At 37.8% G+C, this 20,997-nt stretch overlaps 1 protein-coding gene across 1 annotated transcript in view; it reads left to right on the plus strand.

Annotated features, from left to right (window-relative positions):
• Positions 1-20,997, plus strand: part of gbe1a (glucan (1,4-alpha-), branching enzyme 1a) — a 151,805-nt gene that overhangs the window by 42,820 nt on the left and 87,988 nt on the right. Inside the window, exons 6-7 of the mRNA XM_084104994.1 lie at positions 3,154-3,244; positions 10,880-11,089. Of these exons, the coding sequence (XP_083961120.1) occupies positions 3,154-3,244; positions 10,880-11,089 (301 nt within the window). The remainder of the gene's footprint in view (positions 1-3,153; positions 3,245-10,879; positions 11,090-20,997) is intronic.

Genomic DNA, 20,997 nt, shown 5'->3' on the forward strand with positions numbered 1-20,997 from the left:
TATTTATTATTATGGATACTCTTATTTCATTGAGTACTCTGCCTTCCTTGCATCCTTTAAGAAAACCTAAAGATTGCAGAGCTAAGAAAATAGCTCAAGATGCAACCAAAAACGACCATACATATAGTATATAGCGACACAAATGAAGCAAAAGAGTGCATGCGACAAGCAGTTCCACATGGAATATCATGCTAACTGTCGCAAGCGGAACTGTTAAGTTTAGTTAGCAGATGTGAGAACAGCTGCCGCCTCGAGTGATTCCATTACTGCACAGAGAGCCGTTTCCCATGATTGTTTCCTTACAGAGCTTTTGACGTGGAAGCCTGAGAGGAAGCCAGCCTACAATTACTTTGTCAGAAGGTTCCAAATGAGGAGTTTTTTTTTTTTTTGTGCTGTGGGGATTACAGAACGTACCTTAAACATTAGTGTTCATTGCATTGGCCTGATCCATAAAACATCACCTTCTGTTGTTTGTTTTCTCGAGGGCTGAAGCATTAACCTTTGCCTGGAGCAAATCTGTTTGGAAGCAGAGTTAGTTAGCGTAAAATTATTTTTCACCCCTTAAATGGGTGTTAAAATAGTGAGTCATTGTGCAGCCTTTGACTGCTCTCTCTCATGATCGGCGCTCTCCCCAGGGTTCTGTGCCTCAGTTAATGTGCTCCTCAACCCTCCAAAAGGCAGCAAAAGCAAAGCTGCACTTTGGCTCCTAATGGAAGAGCAGTTTGGCACTAGTTTTAGAATTGGTGGTGCCCTTATTTTGCCCTTAAAATCCATTGAAGGAATTATTCTAGTTGTAAAGGAATATATTTTGAAATGAACTTCTAATATAAAAGTTTAATGTCACAAGCACAATAATCATAATCCTTTGAAGTCTGAATTTGAGAAATTATTTCTCTAATAAAATGGCAGAGAATTTCTAAAGAAATGCATTGAAAGGAACATTTCTATTTGAAAAAAAAGAAGGTTGTTATATTATTATAGATTAAGTATGGCCTGCCCTTGAGATATCAGGATTTTTTTTGTTGTGTACTGCATGATAAAATGTTGCTTGACAGGTCTGAAGTTTGAATCCATTGATAACAGATTTTGTGACGGAGGAGGATTGAGTCAGACGAGCAGGGCACAAAAGCATCCTTTGTTCCACGATTTTAATCAACATTCACATGAAAAAGTGTAGCAAAAAGTTGATTGACAAACAAAAGGAGCTAAACACAAATTTCACAGATGCAGAAGGCAGCAAGTCTAACTTACTGCATGTACCACTATGCTGGGAGAGAGAAAACAATGGTTAGTCTCTCAGATGACTGAGGTACAGTCATAACCACTGCAAGATACACAATTGACAACACAACTCTATCCCAAAAATGGTGTTCATTATGATCACTTGTATTTTTAAACATAGATCACACTAGAATGGAACTTCTGTAATTTACTAACCATCATTGTTCACACTTGTAGTTCGGTTGGTTCTTTTGGTCCGGACCAAAAAAAGAAAATAGTATTTTTAGTCCTGGTTCGCTTAACATTCACACTGTCATTTTTACTAAACCTAAAAACTGCTTTTTTGATGTATATTTTGCGTCAACTATATCAATACACTACTGTTCAAAAGTCTGGGGTTGGTACAATTCTTTTTTTTATGTTTTTCATGCTCACCAAGGCTACATTTATTTGATATATTATTATAATTTGATAGTAATATTATAAAAATATTGTTACAATTTAAAATATCTGTTTTCTATTTTAATATATTCTAAAATTGTATTGGTTCCTGTGATGGCAAAGCAGAATTTTCAGCATTATTACTCCAGTCTTCAGTGTCACATGATCCTTCAGAAATCATATGTTGATTTGCTGCTCAAAAAACGTTTTCATTATTATCAATGTTGAAAACAGTTGTGCTGCTTAATATTTTTGTGGAAATTGTGATGTATATTTTTTCAGGGTTCTTTGATGAATAGAAAGTTCAAAAGAACAGCATTTCTTTGAAATATAGATCTTTTGTAACAGTAAAAGTCTTTACTCCTGATCAATTTTTAACATGTTCTTGCAAAATAAAAGCATTAGTTTCTCAAAAAACAATATGTAGGCTGCCGACCTCAAAACATACATGATGAAATATTAAATATTATATTATATTTTGGTGATGCACTCAAGTTTCAAACACTGTGGAAATGTTGAGTTAGAAGATCACAGACGGCGCTCAAAGCACCTGAATAGGATTTAAATCGATTTACATGATTCTCAGCTATGACGAATGCTTTAGTCATACTTATTACTCCCCTCCTCTAACAAGTTTGCCTGGACTCGTAGCAGTTTGATTTGATGTTATTGGATCCTGGAAATTGCCCTTGCGGTATTGTTTTCATAAAACAACTCGTAAAAATGTCAAAAGAATAACTTGTTATAACCTATTGTCTTTAGTTCTCTGTATACATCTAATTGCACTATAGTCAACACACATTTATGAGGAATGACAGAACAACAACTCATTAGTTCTGTCAAATCAACCATTTATTTAATATCAGAGGACGTGTGGTGTTGAGCTGTTGTCAGTAGCAGAAAGTCAGTCCTCTGTCAGTTCTCTTTCAGGTCCTGGTGTGCGAGAGTGAGTTTTCCACTTGTTTGGTTGTTACAGGTTGTAGATTACAGGAGCTTCTCAGCAGTGATTCTGAGCTCCAGGACTATGGGATGGAGAGATAGACTGGGAATCAGATCCTTAAGGAGAACTCTACCTGAAACCACTGGAAGTTTCAAAACTTCTTTGAAGTTCTTTATCAAAATCTAGAGATTATAATTTTTATTACAAGCTTATTATTCACAGAAAGTGTAACACTGTTCTCAAATTCTTTTCATGAAAAATATCAGCTTAATTGTAATTTATCATGCTGTCATTTTGCCATTTAAAGATTTGGATTATGCTGGAGGTGACATTTAAACCTATGCTTTGGTTTCACTCATTTTTAATTAATTTACATTTTCCAGTGTGGACATCACAGTACTTAAAATTAATCCATACTGTTAAGATAACAACTTAGATTTACGCCTTGATGTGTTTCACTTTGAAGATCTTCTTGAAGGTCTTTTGACTCTTAAATTGAATTATTTCTTTTCTTTTCTTTTCTCTACTTTTCCCCTGTGTTTTCATCTCAGGATACAACTGTGTCCAGCTCATGGCGATCATGGAACATGCCTACTATGCAAGTTTTGGCTATCAGGTCACTAACTTCTTTGCAGCTTCCAGGTATGTTTACATTTATACATTAGGCGAATAAAAAAGTGAGTTGCATTGCAGTCAAGGTATATATTTTTTTCAGGTCATGCATTCCCTGGATATCGAACCCATGCATGAAATTGGGGTTGCTAGTACCATGCTGAAATGTTTGAGCTACAGGATTATTTCAGAACCAGATTTTGTTTTAACATAGTCATCTGTGCTGAGAAATTTAAGTAGTCTGGATGTACACTCACCTAAAGGATTATTAGGAACACCTGTTCAATTTCTCATTAATGCAATTATCTAATCAACCAATCACATGGCAGTTGCTTCAATGCATTTAGGGGTGTGGTCCTGGTCAAGACAATCTCCTGAACTTCAAACTGAATGTCATAATGGGAAAGAAAGGTGATTTAAGGAATTTTGAGCGTGGCATGGTTGTTGGTGCCAGACGGGCCGGTCTGAGTATTTCACAATCTGCTCAGTTACTGGGATTTTCACGCACAACCATTTCTAGGGTTTACAAAGAATGGTGTGAAAAGGGAAAAACATCCAGTATGCCGCAGTCCTGTGGGCTAAAATGCCTTGTTGATGCTAGAGGTCAGAGGAGAATGGGCCGACTGATTCAAGCTGATAGAAGAGCAACTTTGACTGAAATAACCACTCGTTACAACCGAGGTATGCAGCAAAGCATTTGTGAAGCCACAACACGCACAACCTTGAGGCGGATGGGCTACAACAGCAGAAGACCTCACCGGGTACCACTCATCTCCACTACAAATAGGAAAAAGAGGCTACAATTTGCACGAGCTCACCAAAATTGGACAGTTGAAGACTGGAAAAATGTTGCCTGGTCTGATGAGTCTCGATTTCTGTTGAGACATTCAGATGGTAGAGTCAGAATTTGGCATAAACAGAATGAGAACATGGATCCATCATGCCTTGTTACCACTGTGCAGGCTGGTGGTGGTGGTGTAATGGTGTGGGGGATGTTTTCTTGGCACACTTTAGGCCCCTTAGTGCCAATTGGGCATCGTTTAAATGCCACGGCCTACCTGAGCATTGTTTCTGACCATGTCCATCCCTTTATGACCACCATGTACCCATCCACTGATGGCTACTTCCAGCAGGATAATGCACCATGTCGCAAAGCTCGAATCATTTCAAATTGGTTTCTTGAACATGACAATGAGTTCACTGTACTAAAATGGCCCCCACAGTCACCAGATCTCAACCCAATAGAGCATCTTTGGGATGTGGTGGAACGGGAGCTTCGTGCCCTGGATGTGCATCCCACAAATCTCCATCAACTGCAAGATGCTATCCTATCAATATGGGCCAACATTTCTAAAGAATGCTTTCAGCACCTTGTTGAATCAATGCCACGTAGAATTAAGGCAGTTCTGAAGGCGAAAGGGGGTCAAACACAGTATTAGTATGGTGTTCCTAATTATCCTTTAGGTGAGTGTATATCCTTAAGTATAATTTAAATATAGTGCATTTATCATGTTTCTGCTAAGTGGTCTGGTAAACAATGCATTATTTGTGTTAAGGTGCTAATACATTTTGTTTTAGTTACAAGTAAAGACCACCAAATCAAAGCTTGTGTTTTAAAAAAAAAATGTGTACAGTCACCATATAGAAGGCGTCTTAACTCATGGGTCATTGATGTGTTCTGACCAATGCTATGGATAATATCATAAATAGGCTTGTCAACTCTTCAAAAGGAGTAGAAATATTCCCATATCATTTGTCGTCGACACCAATAGTCGTAAATAGGTGCAAATTCATCTGTCACTTGATGCCAGAACATGATAAAAATTATGCAAGATAGAATAAAACACGGCCACTGCTGTACAGGATACATTTACAATTCCCTCTTGAAGCTGTCGGACAACTAACAGCCTCAAAGTCGCTAGGGCAGTTATGGATTGTATTTTTAAGAATTAAGGTTAACACCTACGTCCCGAAGGAAATTATTTTCACCTCGGGACTTCAGATCTGGTTGTTCCGGATGTGCCAAGAACATGCACTTCTCCTTAGCCAAAACACATTAGCATGCTCTGCCCTGGTCACATTTTATTTATTAATGTTATATCTACAAGGCCTGGGAGACTGAGCATGTGACAGTATCTAAATGCTTTTCATTTTCCTTTAGAGCTCAGGGTTTGGTGGCGTTGTCTCTCAGCCTGTGCAGCAGTAATTCCAGTCTTTAAATCAGGATGAGGTCCTCTGTCAAGGGCAGTAATCTTACTGTAAACACATTTGCCACTAATCCCCAAATAGAAGAAAGCCCTGATAAATAACAATAGTAAAAAACAGAATTGGGTCTCCAAAATAAATAAACTCTCATGAAAGAAAATTGCATCTTTGAATGTGGGGAGTTAGCAACTCCCTCAACCTAATAAGATATGACAGAGTCATTGGGAATCTTTATTTGGCTTTGGCTGGCTGAGGCGGCCGGCACTGGTGGACCAGTCCAGATAAAGTGCAATGTATACAGAGTAATTTCACTCATGATTGATCACTCATGCACATTTAAGACCTATTCCTCTTTCTGCTGGGTGGAGAGCGGGCGAGGGAGGTGACTTGGAATATCATTAGCTCTCTTCTCACTTTACTTGTTCTTTGCCCTGATGTCTTTTAACCCAACGGAGTAGATATAGAGCTGGACATGCTGGGAGTTTAGAGTGGGTATTTGTTTTGTGACTTTACCCTTGGATCCGAATCCACACACTTTATATCTTGTAGATGGCTGAGAAGTGCACAATCAGTACTTAAAAAAAAAAAGTTTTTTCAGCCAATCGTCAACCGAACCACAGGCTCTAATCTTCAGCACAATGGTGACCCCAAAAACTCACACATACCAGAAAACCTTTTAAATTACAAAATAATAGAACATAAACACTAACAGACCTCGACCTATATTAATATTGAGCAAAACACATTAAATAACACTTAATTTTAACATTTGCTCTCCTTTAACAGTCAGAAGCAAAGCATGCTGGGAACTAGAAATGTGTTGTAACTCATTCCGTTAATGTGTATATATTCACATACATTCACATTTTAAATGGGAACATGTATGTGCAATATATGTACACAATAAAGGATAAAACTTTGTGAATATTACATGTAATGTTATTTTTGTCTTCATACATATTTTATATGCAAGCTATAAGGTGCGAGAGGCTGTGCTGTATCGTGAATAAGTCATGGCTGAAGGGCTGCAACCCCTTCAGCCGTGACTTATTCACGATACAGCACTAGGCTCGAGTACCTTATTGCTTTTATAAAACGGTTACCACACAATACAAATATTAAAGCCAAAAAATATATATCAATGCAATTTTTATGAAGTAAAATCACTAAAAGCCTTCCTTCCGCTGGAAGAAATAGTCCCTGACCGTGAGCAGCAACAGAAGTTACATTATTTTGCCATTAGATGGCGCCAAAGACTGTCTTTATGAGTGAGTCAGTCAGTAGAGAAGACTTTTATATTGAAAGGACTTGTTGTGAACACGGAAAAGCAAGACTTAACTGACAAAAGGGAGGGCACGGGAAACCCCCTTGACTGTTAAAAGGACAAGATATCGCAACGGACATTGAAACTGATTTTTTCATTACGAATATTGGACTGACCTGAAAGAAAATGCTATACTGTAAATGCAGGAGGTACATTCGATCTCTCACAATGAGAACATATGTTTACATTGCTAAGAGTGGTTGCTAGGGGTGTTGTGTAGTGATACATAGAACGTTGGGTGAAGCGGTCATAGCCGTGTTTTATCGTGAATAAAACACAGCCATTGACCAATCAGAATTAAAGCTGCAGTAGGGAGTTTTTAGAAAATGTTGACTTAGCCTGAAAATTCGAACAAGCACAACTTACAGGTCACTCCCCCTTGCTCTCTGCTGCGCTAACAGCCCTCCCTCCACAGCTCCTCCCCCATCACAACGGAGCCTGCCGTGAACGCGCAGGCTAGTAAACAGGGCCACCGATGACGGCGGATAATAAACAGTTATGGCACATTCACTGGTAGGGACGAAACATCAACAATATGCTTTACATTGATTGTGGCCTGCCCATACATTGACTACAAACTTGGTCCGCAAAACATTACATATTTTGCAATACATGTAATGTAACTTTATAACGTTGCACCCTTTCTATAAGTTATAAATAGCTAGTGAGATAATATAACGGTAACTAACGTTACAGTATGTAAGTAATTATTCTAGCGATATGTAATGCTAAATAAGGTTTGCTAGTACATTATTTCAGCAACATGACAAGCCAGTGAATGAGCAGGTTTCAATTGTTGCTTTGCACAGTGTGTGACATTTTATCTGTATGTTATGCGGCTGGAGTCAATGGGCTCCGACGGGCTTGTTTATCGTCATCGGTCCTTTTCCGTTTACCTGTCTTTGTTGTATGAGCAGGTGCCACTCGAGAAATTGGCAGTTTGGGTTGTTTGTCCGCCATTAGCACAGCTGCGGCGGACACCGGCAATCTTGATTTTGAATGACGGTATGCGCTGTGCAAGATAGGGGTGTGATCAGCACGTACACGAGCTTGATTGACACTGCTAAGACATTCCTCCTGGCTCTGATTGGTTGTTTCTGACCGGGAGCGGTGTATTTCTGCAAATGGCAATAGAGAGCCTAAGTCCCTCCCCTCCACTTCCGGCTCATGGGACCTTACTTCGGAAAAAATATGTATGGTAGTCAATGGCGAGAGACAACTTATCTTTTTTTTCCGTCTGAACTGTGCCCTGAATTACACATATGATGTTTGTCAATTTAAAAGATAATTATGAAAGTCAAGAAAGTCGCAGTTTGTCATAAAACAGAAGAGTAACATTTAATTTTATGTGAAAATTGCTCAATGAACTACATCTCTCGTCTCGCACTATGTACGTCATAAGATCCGTTGCTCGTAGGTGTGCAGTCTGGTACAAAACACTCAGGCATGACGGCGTAACGTTACGATTATAACGTAAGACTATAGAAACAGACAGACGTTAGCTTCAGTAAAGTTAGCTTCATTCATTGAGAGAAAAGGTATGACATCACGCGTGCGCCTTTTGGGTTTGTAGTCTCTGTAATTACGTATTTTCACAGTCTCACAGTCTTAAGTAAGGTCCCATGGTGGTCAACCGGAAGGGGAGGGACTTAGGCTCTCTATAGGACCACTGGGAGAAGCCAGAGGAGCTTGATTTTTGCACAGATTATCTGTCTCATATTCTACTGTCAGGACATAATGACAGTTTTAACAAATATGTAAAAAATACATTTTTACAAAAGTTACCAACTGCAGCTTTAAGTACTGTAACTAACCGTTTTATATATGAATACTTACCTTATTATAGCCATACATGGTCAGTGCATATATTGCAGTATATTGAAAAATCTAAACACTAGTTTCCCATATATTGAAATGTATTATGTAATATATCGCATTATATTTTGCAGTAGGCCTATATTCCCATATATTTTTGTTCAGTAAGGGTACTACCAGGGCTGATTGCCACTGAGCCGAATGGGAACGCTAATGATAGCTCTCTCTGGGCCCTATCTTGCACCCAGCGCAATTGACTTTGTACACTGACGCATGTATCATTCCTATTTTGCACCCGCGCAAAGCGCGCTTTTCCCTCCACAGAAGCACGTCGCTAAAGTAGGGAATGAACTTGCGCTCCCTGGGCGGTTCAGCGCAAAAAAAGAGGCGTGTTCCGGCGCAAACGTTCCCTCATGCTATTTTGCAGGTTTAGAAAACAATTGCGCCACTAACCAGGAAAAAATAGTTTAAAGTCAGTGGCGCGTTGCGCATGTTATTCATATGCTATTTTAAGGGCGCATGCTTGGCCATAATCAATGTAGCGTGTGCACAACGCGCATACACTTTGATTCTCTCATCTACACAGAAGCAGCAGTTTTCATTTTTGCAAATCATACATTATTATGATAGATAGATAGATAGATAGATAGATAGATGGACAATTTATTATAAAAGCATACATCTAGCTTACACATTTACCCAAATTATCATACGCCTTTTTAACCGAAGTTAATTTGGGTGGGTTTCTCCATCCCCAACGTCCCTGACGAGAACGTTGCTCTCCTTGGCTGTGAACCGCTCCTGGCGCGCGTCTGGCAAATCCGCCGTTATAATAGGAATCCGCTTTAGAACAAAGCGCGTCTGCTCTTAAAGGGAATGTTGGATGACGCTCTGATTGGTTTATTTCACGTTACGCCCAAACCACACCTATGAATAATGAAGCTACTTCAGACCAACCCATTTTAGATTTGCGCCTGGCGCAAGAGTCATTTATCCCGCTGGGAAAATAGCAACAGCGCCAAGACCCGCCCACAAAGTTACTTGCGCTTTGCGCTTTGACACTTGCGTTTCAGATCGTTAAAATAGGGCCCTCTGTGTTACTGGCCTCTACCACCTTAATTCTTGGAAATGGAAATGGAATGATTCTGGTTTTGATTTGATTTGATTCCTCTTAACAGCAATGTATGGCATGTGGAGGGGTAATTGCTGGCATGTGAGCAAAAGCGAGATAGCTGTATGTATTTCATTAATATAAAGTACCTCACACCTGCATACAGATCTACATTTTGAGGTAATCATTACTCATAGACCATCACCCACTTTCTCAAAACCTTAAATACAAAACCAAATCTTCAAACTACATTCAGAGAACATCTGAATCTTCTGGCAAAATCAAACAATTCCGTCAAAACCATTTTATCTGTGCTCAAAATCAAATAATGCTTTCAGATCATACACACAGCCAGACAAAAATATAAGCACTACAGATCATTCATTAGATGGAGAACACAGCATCTAAAGCATGCAGTTACAGGCAACAAGTATATTGTAAACACAGTAAACACATTTTGCAATTACATAAAAAAGTATAGTAATCTTAACTTACAGTATTAAGTTGAATAAATTGGATACTGTATGCGCTGCAAGTATTAAATATTGTATGGTATTGAATGTCTGTATATTCATCACTTGCATACTGTAAAAATACAGTAGCCCAAATGCAAAAGCCCAGTCAAAGAAAACTCTAAATAAAAGGCATGTTACAGTACATTCAACAAAGTTGTGCAACTACAAAATCAAGGTCATGGAGAGATACATTCTGCCTCAGCATCACATCCTCATGTTGGGTCCGGCCTGAGGACTTTGTCCAGATCACAGGCTTTCGTGGCGACGCTGCAATTGCGACAACTGTCCCGCGAGTGCCCATTGGGCAGTCCTTATTGCTGAAATGCATCTCCTCTCCAGTTATATTAATTCTAAGATATGCCATCCAAGTTGAATGTCATAGCATGTGGATAGTATAATTTTATAATTAGCTGCTAATTATGTATTCAGTTGACCTTTTTATTTCAAGCAACGTATAGATGCATGGACAGTAAACTAGAGTAAGTACTTTGGCAAACTAAGTGTTTTGCTCAAGGACATGATTTTGATAATTCTGGTTTGACCCTTATGAGCTTTTAACCTTTTACTTACCATTTAAGATATTTATCAACTTACAACTTACAACTTATTAGCTTACACCACCTCATAACATCAACCTATCAAACATCTAACCAATTCGCTCTACAAACCACGCATTCTCTTGTCTTTTCCCACAGCCGCTTTGGTATTCCTGATGATCTGAAGCATCTGGTTGATACCGCACACTCCATGGGCATCACGGTTCTGCTGGACGTGGTCCACAGTCATGCCTCCAGCAACACAGAAGATGGGCTGAACTACTTCGACGGGACCGATTCCTGCTTCTTTCACGGAGGCTCCAGAGGGAACCACTCACTCTGGGGCAGTCGACTCTTCAATTACTCCAGGTAAACCAATGCTAAGAAATATGCATGCTTAATATATTCTGCTCACATTCTTGACTCTTCTCCTGTTCAGTAAGTTCTCATTTGTGAATATCAAACAGCCCCTGAGTTTTCCAGAAGCATTCACATGTAATGGAACACAAATGGATCTTAATGGCATCTTAAGACGTATAAGAGGAACTCTGGTGTTTCCTTGTACCATCACAGCCGTTCACCTATGAATCCCGTTGATTATTAAGCAAGTGTGGCACGCCTCACATGCGGTACTACACGGTTTGCAGATAAGCTCTTTTTGGTAATTCTACAATCCGTGTCTCCTTACTCACAATAAGAACCTTAAGAAATTTCTCCCCGTTCCTCGTCTTTCTTCTCCCCTCTCCTCATCTCAGAGATGACAAGCTTTCTTTACACCACCTCTCAGCGCTGATCCATTAGAGGTCTCAGTGCTGTCCTCCGTTGCCATCTTATGTAATGGGATTTCACATCGTTGTTGTTTGAATCTGAAGAGTCATGCCTCACCCACCAAAATGATAGTCCTGTCTGGCGGTTACATCTGCGAATGAACATTGATTTTTGGTCATATCTTGGTTTTTGATTCTGGCCGCATGCCTTTTGTTCCCTCTGCTTCTCTGTTTGTCGCCGCTGGCAGTATTTTAATGTTTTTACATTGCTTGGTATGGGATGGAATATCAGTTCTACCAAAATGAAATGGGTACTGGTCATTGTTCAAGTTGAGCACATTGCTCTTTATCATGATTGAAAGAATGTTTAATGGTATTTGAGAGACAGAATCTTTTAGGATATTTTAAGGCCAAGTTACTGTAGCTTGTAAAGGTACAAACTATTCATAATTCAAATGAATACAATCAAGCTACTGTGTTTAAATTACAATTTATGTTGTACTCATATTTTAATAATTAAAATTTTATAAAATATATTCTATATATTTATTTATATTAGTGTATATGTATCTGTAACAAAAACCTTATGTAGTGAGGATCTCAATTACGCCGGTTTCACACTGCACGCGTTAGCAGAGCATATTTTTTTCGCCGGCCATGTTAACAGATTAGAGCGTTCACACCGCGGCAGCGCGTAGCAGGAGCAGAGCAGCAGTGCCGTGATCGTTTTGGCGCCGAGTCTATTTTTTGCTGTGCCGCTTACGCTGAAATTAAAGTGACAATGCATTGATCATGGACAAAATACACAGCAGTTTTACCCAAAAAGCGCATTGATGATATCTGTTGTGTTTTAAACAGTCAATCAATTGACCTTCAGCAATTTAAAAAGAAAACAAATGTCCAAAAACAAACTTTTTGCCCGGACTACAAAAACAAGTTTAAACAATTTATACTGCCAGCTTAAAGCAGAATTATGCAGCTTTCGCTTTTTGCTCGCGGGTTTCTCTATAGAGCTCCCCCTACAGCTTCGGAATAGATATTTGACAACACTGTCGTCAAAACTCATTGGCGACTCTTCCCCCCTCCCATCTTCTCCCGCTGGTCATGTGCATTTGTTTTCAAAGAACCCGGCAAATGCACGGAGCCATGTCCACTGAGTTATGTATGATACACAGAAGGCTAGCATATAAATGTTTAGATAGTGTATGTGTGCAGTGCCATAAAGCAATTCGTTACATCGCGAGACCTGATATCACGCGATACTTCCTGACGCTGAGGCCGGCGGCCCAAAGTTGCAAGTGTGTTTTTTCCGCTCACAGGCGCTCGGGGGTTGCGAGACGACCACCATTCAACCCGAAAAATGTCATATAACCATTCCAATGACTCCGAAGCTGTTCGGTTAAGATAAAAAAGTCACTTAGTTCACCTTTAAGTTATATATTAATTATATAATTATAATTATATAATTAAGAGGCGTTAGAGGGACAACATTAAACAGCATTTTAACATATCAATTAACCATAAATCTCACTATATAAGGAACAACTTAAATTATGTAAGGAATAATCCATGGCTAGCTGTGCATTAAACAACATTTGCGAACATTAAACGAACATTAAACATCGTTTTCACTACACTTGGAGGCAAAGAACCGCCCGGTTTTTAATATTTTTAATTTTAGCTTTAGTTAACTTAACAACAACAACAACAATGACCTTAAGCTACTGACTTAAAATGTAGTCAAGTTCTACATTTTAACTGAAAAATATTTTAGTTGAATAATTAGTTTTGTGTTTAGTCTTTGACTCTTGTTATAATGGTTTCCCAAATGTTTTTTATGTAATCTTACTTTTTAGTACTCTCAGCCATCACATATTAAGCCTGGGATTTATTCTTGTGCAAAAGGAGAGAAAATATCATGAAACCTTGGAAACTGCACGCCACAAAGCATAAAGAAAACGCAATATAATAAAAGAACAAGAGCGTTAAAACTTCTCATCTCTCATTCTCACAGTACTGTTGAATTAAACTTGAAATAACACAGATGGTTTTCAAATAATCTAATGGCATACTCTGAAACTTAAAGGAATAGTTCACTTTAAAATGAAAATTCTGTCATCATATACTCACCCTCATGTTGTTTCAAACCTGTATGAATTTCTTTCTTCTGCTGAACACAAAGGAAGATATTTAGAAGAATGTCAGTAACCAGATAGTTTCTGGGTCCCATTGACTTCCATAGTAGGAAAAAAATATACTATGGAAGTCAATGGGACCCAGAAACTGTCTGGTTACTGACATTCTTCTAAATATCTTCCTTTGTGTTCAGCAGAAGAAAGAAATTCATACAGGTTTGAAACAACATGAGGGTGAGTATATGATGACAGAATTTTCATTTTAAAGTGAACTATTCCTTTAATAAGTGTATATATATAACAACAATGTGCAGACTATTTATTCAGACAAACGAATCAATGGTTTCTTGGCATTTCTTGAAAGGAACTCAAAAACAACAGCCTGTCTATTCTAATCTTGCTTTTAATTAACGTGCATCTCAGCTAATTTTGAATTTCTTCATTTATCCATCTTTGATTTTTGAGTTTAATTATTCTGTTGAAAAGGCATGGTGTTTTTGAATGTTTGAATTCAATTTGATGATATTTTTCTTATTTTCGTAGCTCACCTCGCAGCTTGATCTGAGTGTGCATGTTTGTTTAGATATAATCAGGACCATTTAGTGATGGAATAAAAGGACAATAGATGGTACAGTTTCAAAGCTTGGTATTATGAATAATTTATTTATTTATTCTGTTTTATTTGTTAATCTGTTATTTTGTGGACTGTTGTTTGAAGGCTTTGATGTTGTTGTTTTTTCTTTCTTTCGATGTTTGTTCCGACCCAATTATTTTTGATACTGATGAGGGATTGGTAGAGTGGCAGTAATATATTGATTCTTCTTTAAAGTCTTTCATCTGTGGCCTGCTGCAATTGTTGTCTCTGTGGTGTAAATGAGCCTGTCTCATCCACCCCTTACCTCTGTCAATTCTCTCTAACAATCTCCTCTCTCTATTTCCTTTGCATCTCTTCATCATGCATAAATTCCGAGTGCTTGAGAATGAAGTGTCTAATGCTTCTGTAAAAGTTGTTTTGTTTTGAAGTGCTGAGCATTGTTCTCCCCGGGTGTTTGCGTCTTTTGAAGGTGATTGTAAATGATAACTGTGTCGACTCCATCTCCTTCGACTATCCTTGTGGATTTGACACGGCCCATCGGAAATAGCCCGAAGGATGACCCTCTCACCCTCATTTCCATGAAAATCCAATCAGAAGATGCATGCCTCACTTCTGTGGGTCCGTAAACGGCCGTGACGTCCCCTGATCTGATACACTCTGTGTCCGAAACCAAACGCAAAATGTTTTTGTAAGAAGGTTTCTATTAAGAAAGTTTCCATACAGGCATCCAAAGCATGCCATGTCTAAAGATCTAGAACAAATGCCAGTTTTAAACTTGATAAACAAGTATTTAACTTCAGATTTCTCAGCAGAAATCCATAAAATATATTTTTTTTAAATCATAAAATATTAATAATAACAATCATCAGCATTTTAATATAATTTACTATTTTAGTATTTAGTATAGCTTTTGTCGTTGTGATTAGTTTTTGTATATTTTTTATATATTTCAATTTAGCTTTAATTTGTTTTAATTTCAGTTTTAGTAATTTTAGTACTTCATCTTAGTTTCCTAGGCAACATTTTTGTTTTAGATGAAGTTATTTTTGTATTTTTTTTATTTTATGTCAGCTTCATTTCAATTAAAGAAAGCTATTTTTAATAGATTAACAATAACAACACTTATTATAATTCATATTTTAATGAATTCATAGTATTATTTTACATTATTTTAAAATATTTGCAATATTATTAGCAATATTATGATATTGTAATTGTTATAATATATTATGATTAATACAAATTTTATGATTATTTAATTTAATAATATGAATAATTATCATAATCCAGTTCTTTCAACTGTACCATTAGATTAGATTAGACTTTCTGCGAATGACATCACATTTGGTGCAGAAGTGGATGTGAAAAAGTAATACTTCTATTTAACTGGCTTCATGTGTGAAAGTGGATTTGGTTAAACTGAGAAGTAATTATGTTTTTTTTTGTTTTTTTTTGTTTGTTTGTTTTTGCAGAACATTTTTTTAATATCTGGCAATGTGATGCAAACTGAAATTTATACAAAATTCCTTACAAAATTTAAATGTTTACTACTAAACAATCAAGTACAATGTTTTCCCTTCTACTCTTGAAACAGCACCATTGTATCCCTATAAAAGACATGAAAAGACGTTAAAAACAAAGCCTGAAGGCTGAAAGAGTAAACCTTCTGCAACAGATGCTGTAATACACACGTGTTTATTTCATCTCAGACGACAGCTTTGTTAGCACTGGCTGGCCGTCAGCGTGTATTAGCAGCTGTCCTGCAGTAGACTTCACTCTGTAATTAACACTGTGTCTGGAGTTGTTTGCAGTCTAATTACATGTTTGATGAGTTCTGTTTTTATCCATTGACGCTCTTCGTGATGGCCGTAAAGATGGTATCTGTGTCAGTCAAAACAGCCTCGAGACAGATTGGCGGAACAGTGACAGAAGGAATTGTTTTTATCAAAGTGAATTAGTCGTACCCTTTGAGTTTTGCTCGAAAATGTTTCTCATCCCATGGAAATTAAAAAGGGATAAACCTTTTCAATCCTTTCATGCGTAGGCAGCAGGCATCATTAGGTAGGTGCAAGCGATGCCTTTCTGAATTTGAAACAAAAGTACAGAGAACTAAAAAAAATCAAACATCTTAAGACAAAGCTAACGGAGCCAAACGAAACACGATGTATGGCAGCGCAGCTAATATCTAAGTGCCATAGACAGCTCGCACATAGCCATTTTGTGTCGCTTGTGTGTGTGTGTGTGTGCGCAAACGCTCAAATGGAAATAGACCTCATTAGGTTTGATATACAAAAGGATTGGCTGTTGCATTTCTTTTTTTAATTTATTTTTTAAGATCAGAAAGAATGCCGCAGGGCACACTGGCGAAAAGTCTTGTATTGATGAAATTTTAATTGCCTTAATCTAATGGAGCACCCATGCACATCTTGGAATAGGCACTTGAACAACTAACTTTTTAAGGAAATTAAAAGGGTAATTTCCTTTTAAAATAAGGTATAGATGATCTCATAAATAAATAAATGCAGTCACAGTTAAAATTACATTTTAAAAGTGAATTAGAGCTCATTGTTTCAAACAAAACGCTGACTTGTTAGGGCATCAAATTTCAATTTCAACCGAATTAAGGTTATTCCTAAAACACTGTATGCCAGGATTATGGTTTAATTGTTTCTTTGTTCTTGTTTTCTCTCTCTCTCTTTGTCTCCTTGGTTACTCATTATGTGCTCTTTTGTTGATATAGTTACTCATTATTGCCAGCTCTCTCATTAAAGGTGCTCTAGGTAACTTTTTAACCTTAACTGAACAGCTTTGGAGTCAGTGGAATGGTTATATTACTTATTTCGAGTTGAATGGTGGTGGTTTCGCACCCCCCTGGTGCCCGAGAGCGGAAAAAACTCACTTGCAACTTTGGGCCGGCGGGTCGGCGTCAGGAAGTATCGCGTGATATCAGGTCTCGCGATGTAACGAATTGCTTGACGGCACTGCACACGTACACGCCCCCATTCAAGCACCGGCTAGCTATAAGCAAAGGGCAACGATAGATTGAGTTATGGCTGAGGCTGTAAAAAAGATGCAGAAAGCTAGGAAATCTTTGTCGGAGGACCAATGAAAGAGGAAACGGGAGACTGACCGAGCAAGTCAGACTCGAGTAAATATCGGACCGGCTTTTTCAGAATGGTGAGAACTGAGAGAAACAGAAGCCTGCAAAACGGATGCTGATCCTGCTGTTGCACTTGTAAGTATCTTTGGAATAAACTGTGTTTAATATTTAAATTTCAAGTAATTGCGACCTCAGGATGTTTGCTATTGTCTGTAAAGGTTTTTATTATGATCGCTGTCTGTTACGGGCTTACTAGTACGCTAGATACTATAACTTTGATGTTAGCATTGTCATTAGCAAACACGTTTGATTTCTGTAGTTGTTTGGCCGTTCCTCTGTCGGTTTTATTTGTGTAATTTACACTTTTATTTTATGTCACTAAGTCAACACGTCTGATAATAGGCAATAAACATGTTGCACATATCATGATCGAGCTAGAAAAAACGTTCTGATGTTTTCTTAGACAAGCAAAGGTAAACCGTCATTCTACCAGATTAACTTCTAGACCTTACTAATATAACTTTAGACAAATATTAGCCTCCGATATATATATATATATATATATATATATATATATATATATATATATATATATATATATATATTCATGCTCATGCCTATTCTCCCAAAAACAAACAAACACCAAAGCAGTAGTTCGCCTCGTTCATATCGTTCGTTCCCGGTAACGAACGATATGCATGACAACACAATAAAAAAATAATTAAAAAAAAATCGCCATCAGTTGGAAAGAAAATATTGCTTTACTTGCCTCAGTAGACCTAACTGGTTTTGAAATAGCCGGTTCCTCTGCTCAGCTGGGTTGACAGCTGATCAGCTGGGTTGCTCGTGGCGAGGGGGGGAGGGACAACAGTTCGTTTTTACGACAGAGTGTTTGAAAGCATTTACTACCAGACACTAGGGGGAGCTACGTAGAGAAAAAACACTCAGACTTGCCTGGTGTCCCTTTAAGTTTATTTTGTTTGCCCTTTGTATTTCAAATCAAATCAAATCAAGTATATTTGTATAGCGCTTTTCACAATACAGATTGTATCAAAGCAGCTTCACAGTATTAAAATAAAATAATACATAATCCCCTATTTAAAGGGATAGTTCACCCAAAAATGAAAATGCTGTCATCATTTACTCTTCCTCAAGTTGTTCCAAACCTGTATGACTTTCTTTCTTCTGCTGAACACAAAAGAAGATATTATGAAGAAAGTCAGTAACCAAACGACTGATGGACCCCATTGACTTCCATAGTAGGAAAAAAAAAATACTATGGAAGTCAATGGGGACCAGCAACTGTTTAATTACCAACCTTCTTCTAAATATCTTCTTTTGTGTTTAGCAGAAGAAGGTAAGTCATACAGGTTTGGAACAACTTGAGGAAGAGTAAATGATGACAGCATTTTCATTTTTGGGTGAACTATCCCTTTAAGCCCAGTGTTTCAATTACTCATTGTCAGTTCTCTTTGACACCAAGTGTGATTTTCATTAATGTCTGCATTTTTAATGAAAATACTAACGTGACTTATTGTACAATTTATTGTTGTATCACAGTATTGTATATTTGCTCTTGTGATCTCCTGCGTGTTTTGTTTAGATGAATAAAGATTTATATTCTCAGAATTCTCCCTGCATACAGTATAAATAAAAAATATTTGTAAGGTTATTTTATCACTTCACTGTTGAATACTTCATTCTAATGGCCTGACAGATGTTCTAAGGTGTTTTTTTGTTTTCCAACCGTGGCCACAGTACACCTCGAGGTGTGCATTCATTTTCAATAATTCAGTGGTCCGTGGCCAATTATTCCTAACATATTTTCCCACATATTCTTTTACATATTTTTCCTCCTGTCTTATTACAGGCCTAAAACACAAATGTAAATTCACAACTGTAGCATAGGGGACAACAACAAGCTAGTTTTAGAAATGTCTACTTTGTGACTTGAAATTAAACTATGTCCATGCATCTTTAACTACTGTGTATACAACAATCAGGGTTGTTTTATTTATTTATTTGTGACCCTGGATCACAAAACCAGTCAGAAGTCGCACGGGTGTATTTTTGGCAATAGCCAACCAATACATTGTATGGGTCAAAATGATCGATTTTTCATTTATGGCAAAAAATCATTAGGATATTAAGTAAATATCATGTTCCATGAAGATATTTTGTAAATTTCCTACCGTAAATATATAAAACATTTATTTTTGTGAGTGAATGCAGCACAATCGCGAACATGAATGAACAACTTTAAAGGCGTTTTTCCTCAATGTTTCGATTTTTTTGTACCCTCAGATTTCAGATTTTCAAATAGTTGTATCTCGGCCAAATATTGTCATATCCTAACAAACCACACATCAATGGAAATCTTATTTATTCAGTTTTCAAATTATGTATAAATCTCAATTTCAAAAAAATTACTGGTTTTGTGGTCCAGGGTCACATTTATTTATTATTATTCAATCTATTGGCCAATCCTGTTCCTGGAGTTCTACCTTTCAGAGTTCAGCTCCACCCCTGTTCAAACACAACTAAAGCAGCTAATTAAGATCTTCAGGGGCACTTGATATTTTCAGACAGGGTTGGATCAGGGTTGGATCTTAACTCTGCTGGTAGGTAGATCTCCAGGAACAGGATTGGGCACCCCTGATATAAACTATTCAACTGGCTCCCAATGAAAAACATAGCCTGGCTAGTGGCCAGTGGACCCCTGGTTTAAGATGTAATGAAGTGCACAATCTGGACTAAAAGCCCAGGTATACTTCATTTTCTGTGTTCTACTCCGTCTCACATAGATTTTAAAGTATAGTCAACCACGGATGAGCGTGGATGGGTGAGTTTGACACATGCGCAGTACCTTCGTTTTCTATAATCTCTACAAGACGTCAGAGGGCAGCACTAAGTAGTGTCATTTATAGGTAATTTGTTTGGAAGGATAGATTTCATGCAAAGTTTAGAAGAAGCAAAGCAAAAACGATGGAGAATGATATGCTTATTCTTCTTCGACGACTGCACAATACATCACAACTGCGTATTGCCACCTATTGGACTCTTCTGTCTCAACATTCACCTTGTGCATGCGGCATTGTACGCGCACCTTCTGCATGGACACAAAAATTGGGTCCTCAGACTGTTGCGGAACGCAGACGGCCGAAGTATACTTTGGGCTTAGCCCCATCATTCCATAAGTTTGATGAACTTTATTAATATGACAGCCCAAAAGATGGACTTTCAATGATGATGTCTTGAAGTGCTTTTGTAAATCCAAAGAAGGACAATGAGAGGTCAGCATGGTCGTGAAAGGAAAATAAGCAGCGTAAGTAAATCAAAACATATACACTCACCGGCCCCATTAAAAGTTTAGCTACAAAGTCAGAAACAGCTGACTGAGCTTAGCAAGCTTACTCAACTCAAAGAAACAGAACAGACTTATAGTGGTCCGCATGGGCCCCTGGGGGCCGGGGCTCTGCAGGAGTGTTAGCTAACAAAAGCACATTAGTTCAAACAGTGTACTTGTCAGTGGATTTATGATACACTTACAATCTGGGATGGGTCAAAAACATATTGTATAGGACTGAGACCAGAACATTTTATCCTTACAAAAGCTTTTTTCAAAAGCAGTTTAAGCTACGTATTTGCATGGGATGGTCTATTTAATTACAAATTTTACA

This window comes from Abramis brama (genome assembly GCF_963993115.1).
Source record: "Abramis brama genome assembly, chromosome: 25".
Classification (NCBI taxonomy): Eukaryota; Metazoa; Chordata; class Actinopteri; order Cypriniformes; family Leuciscidae; genus Abramis; species Abramis brama.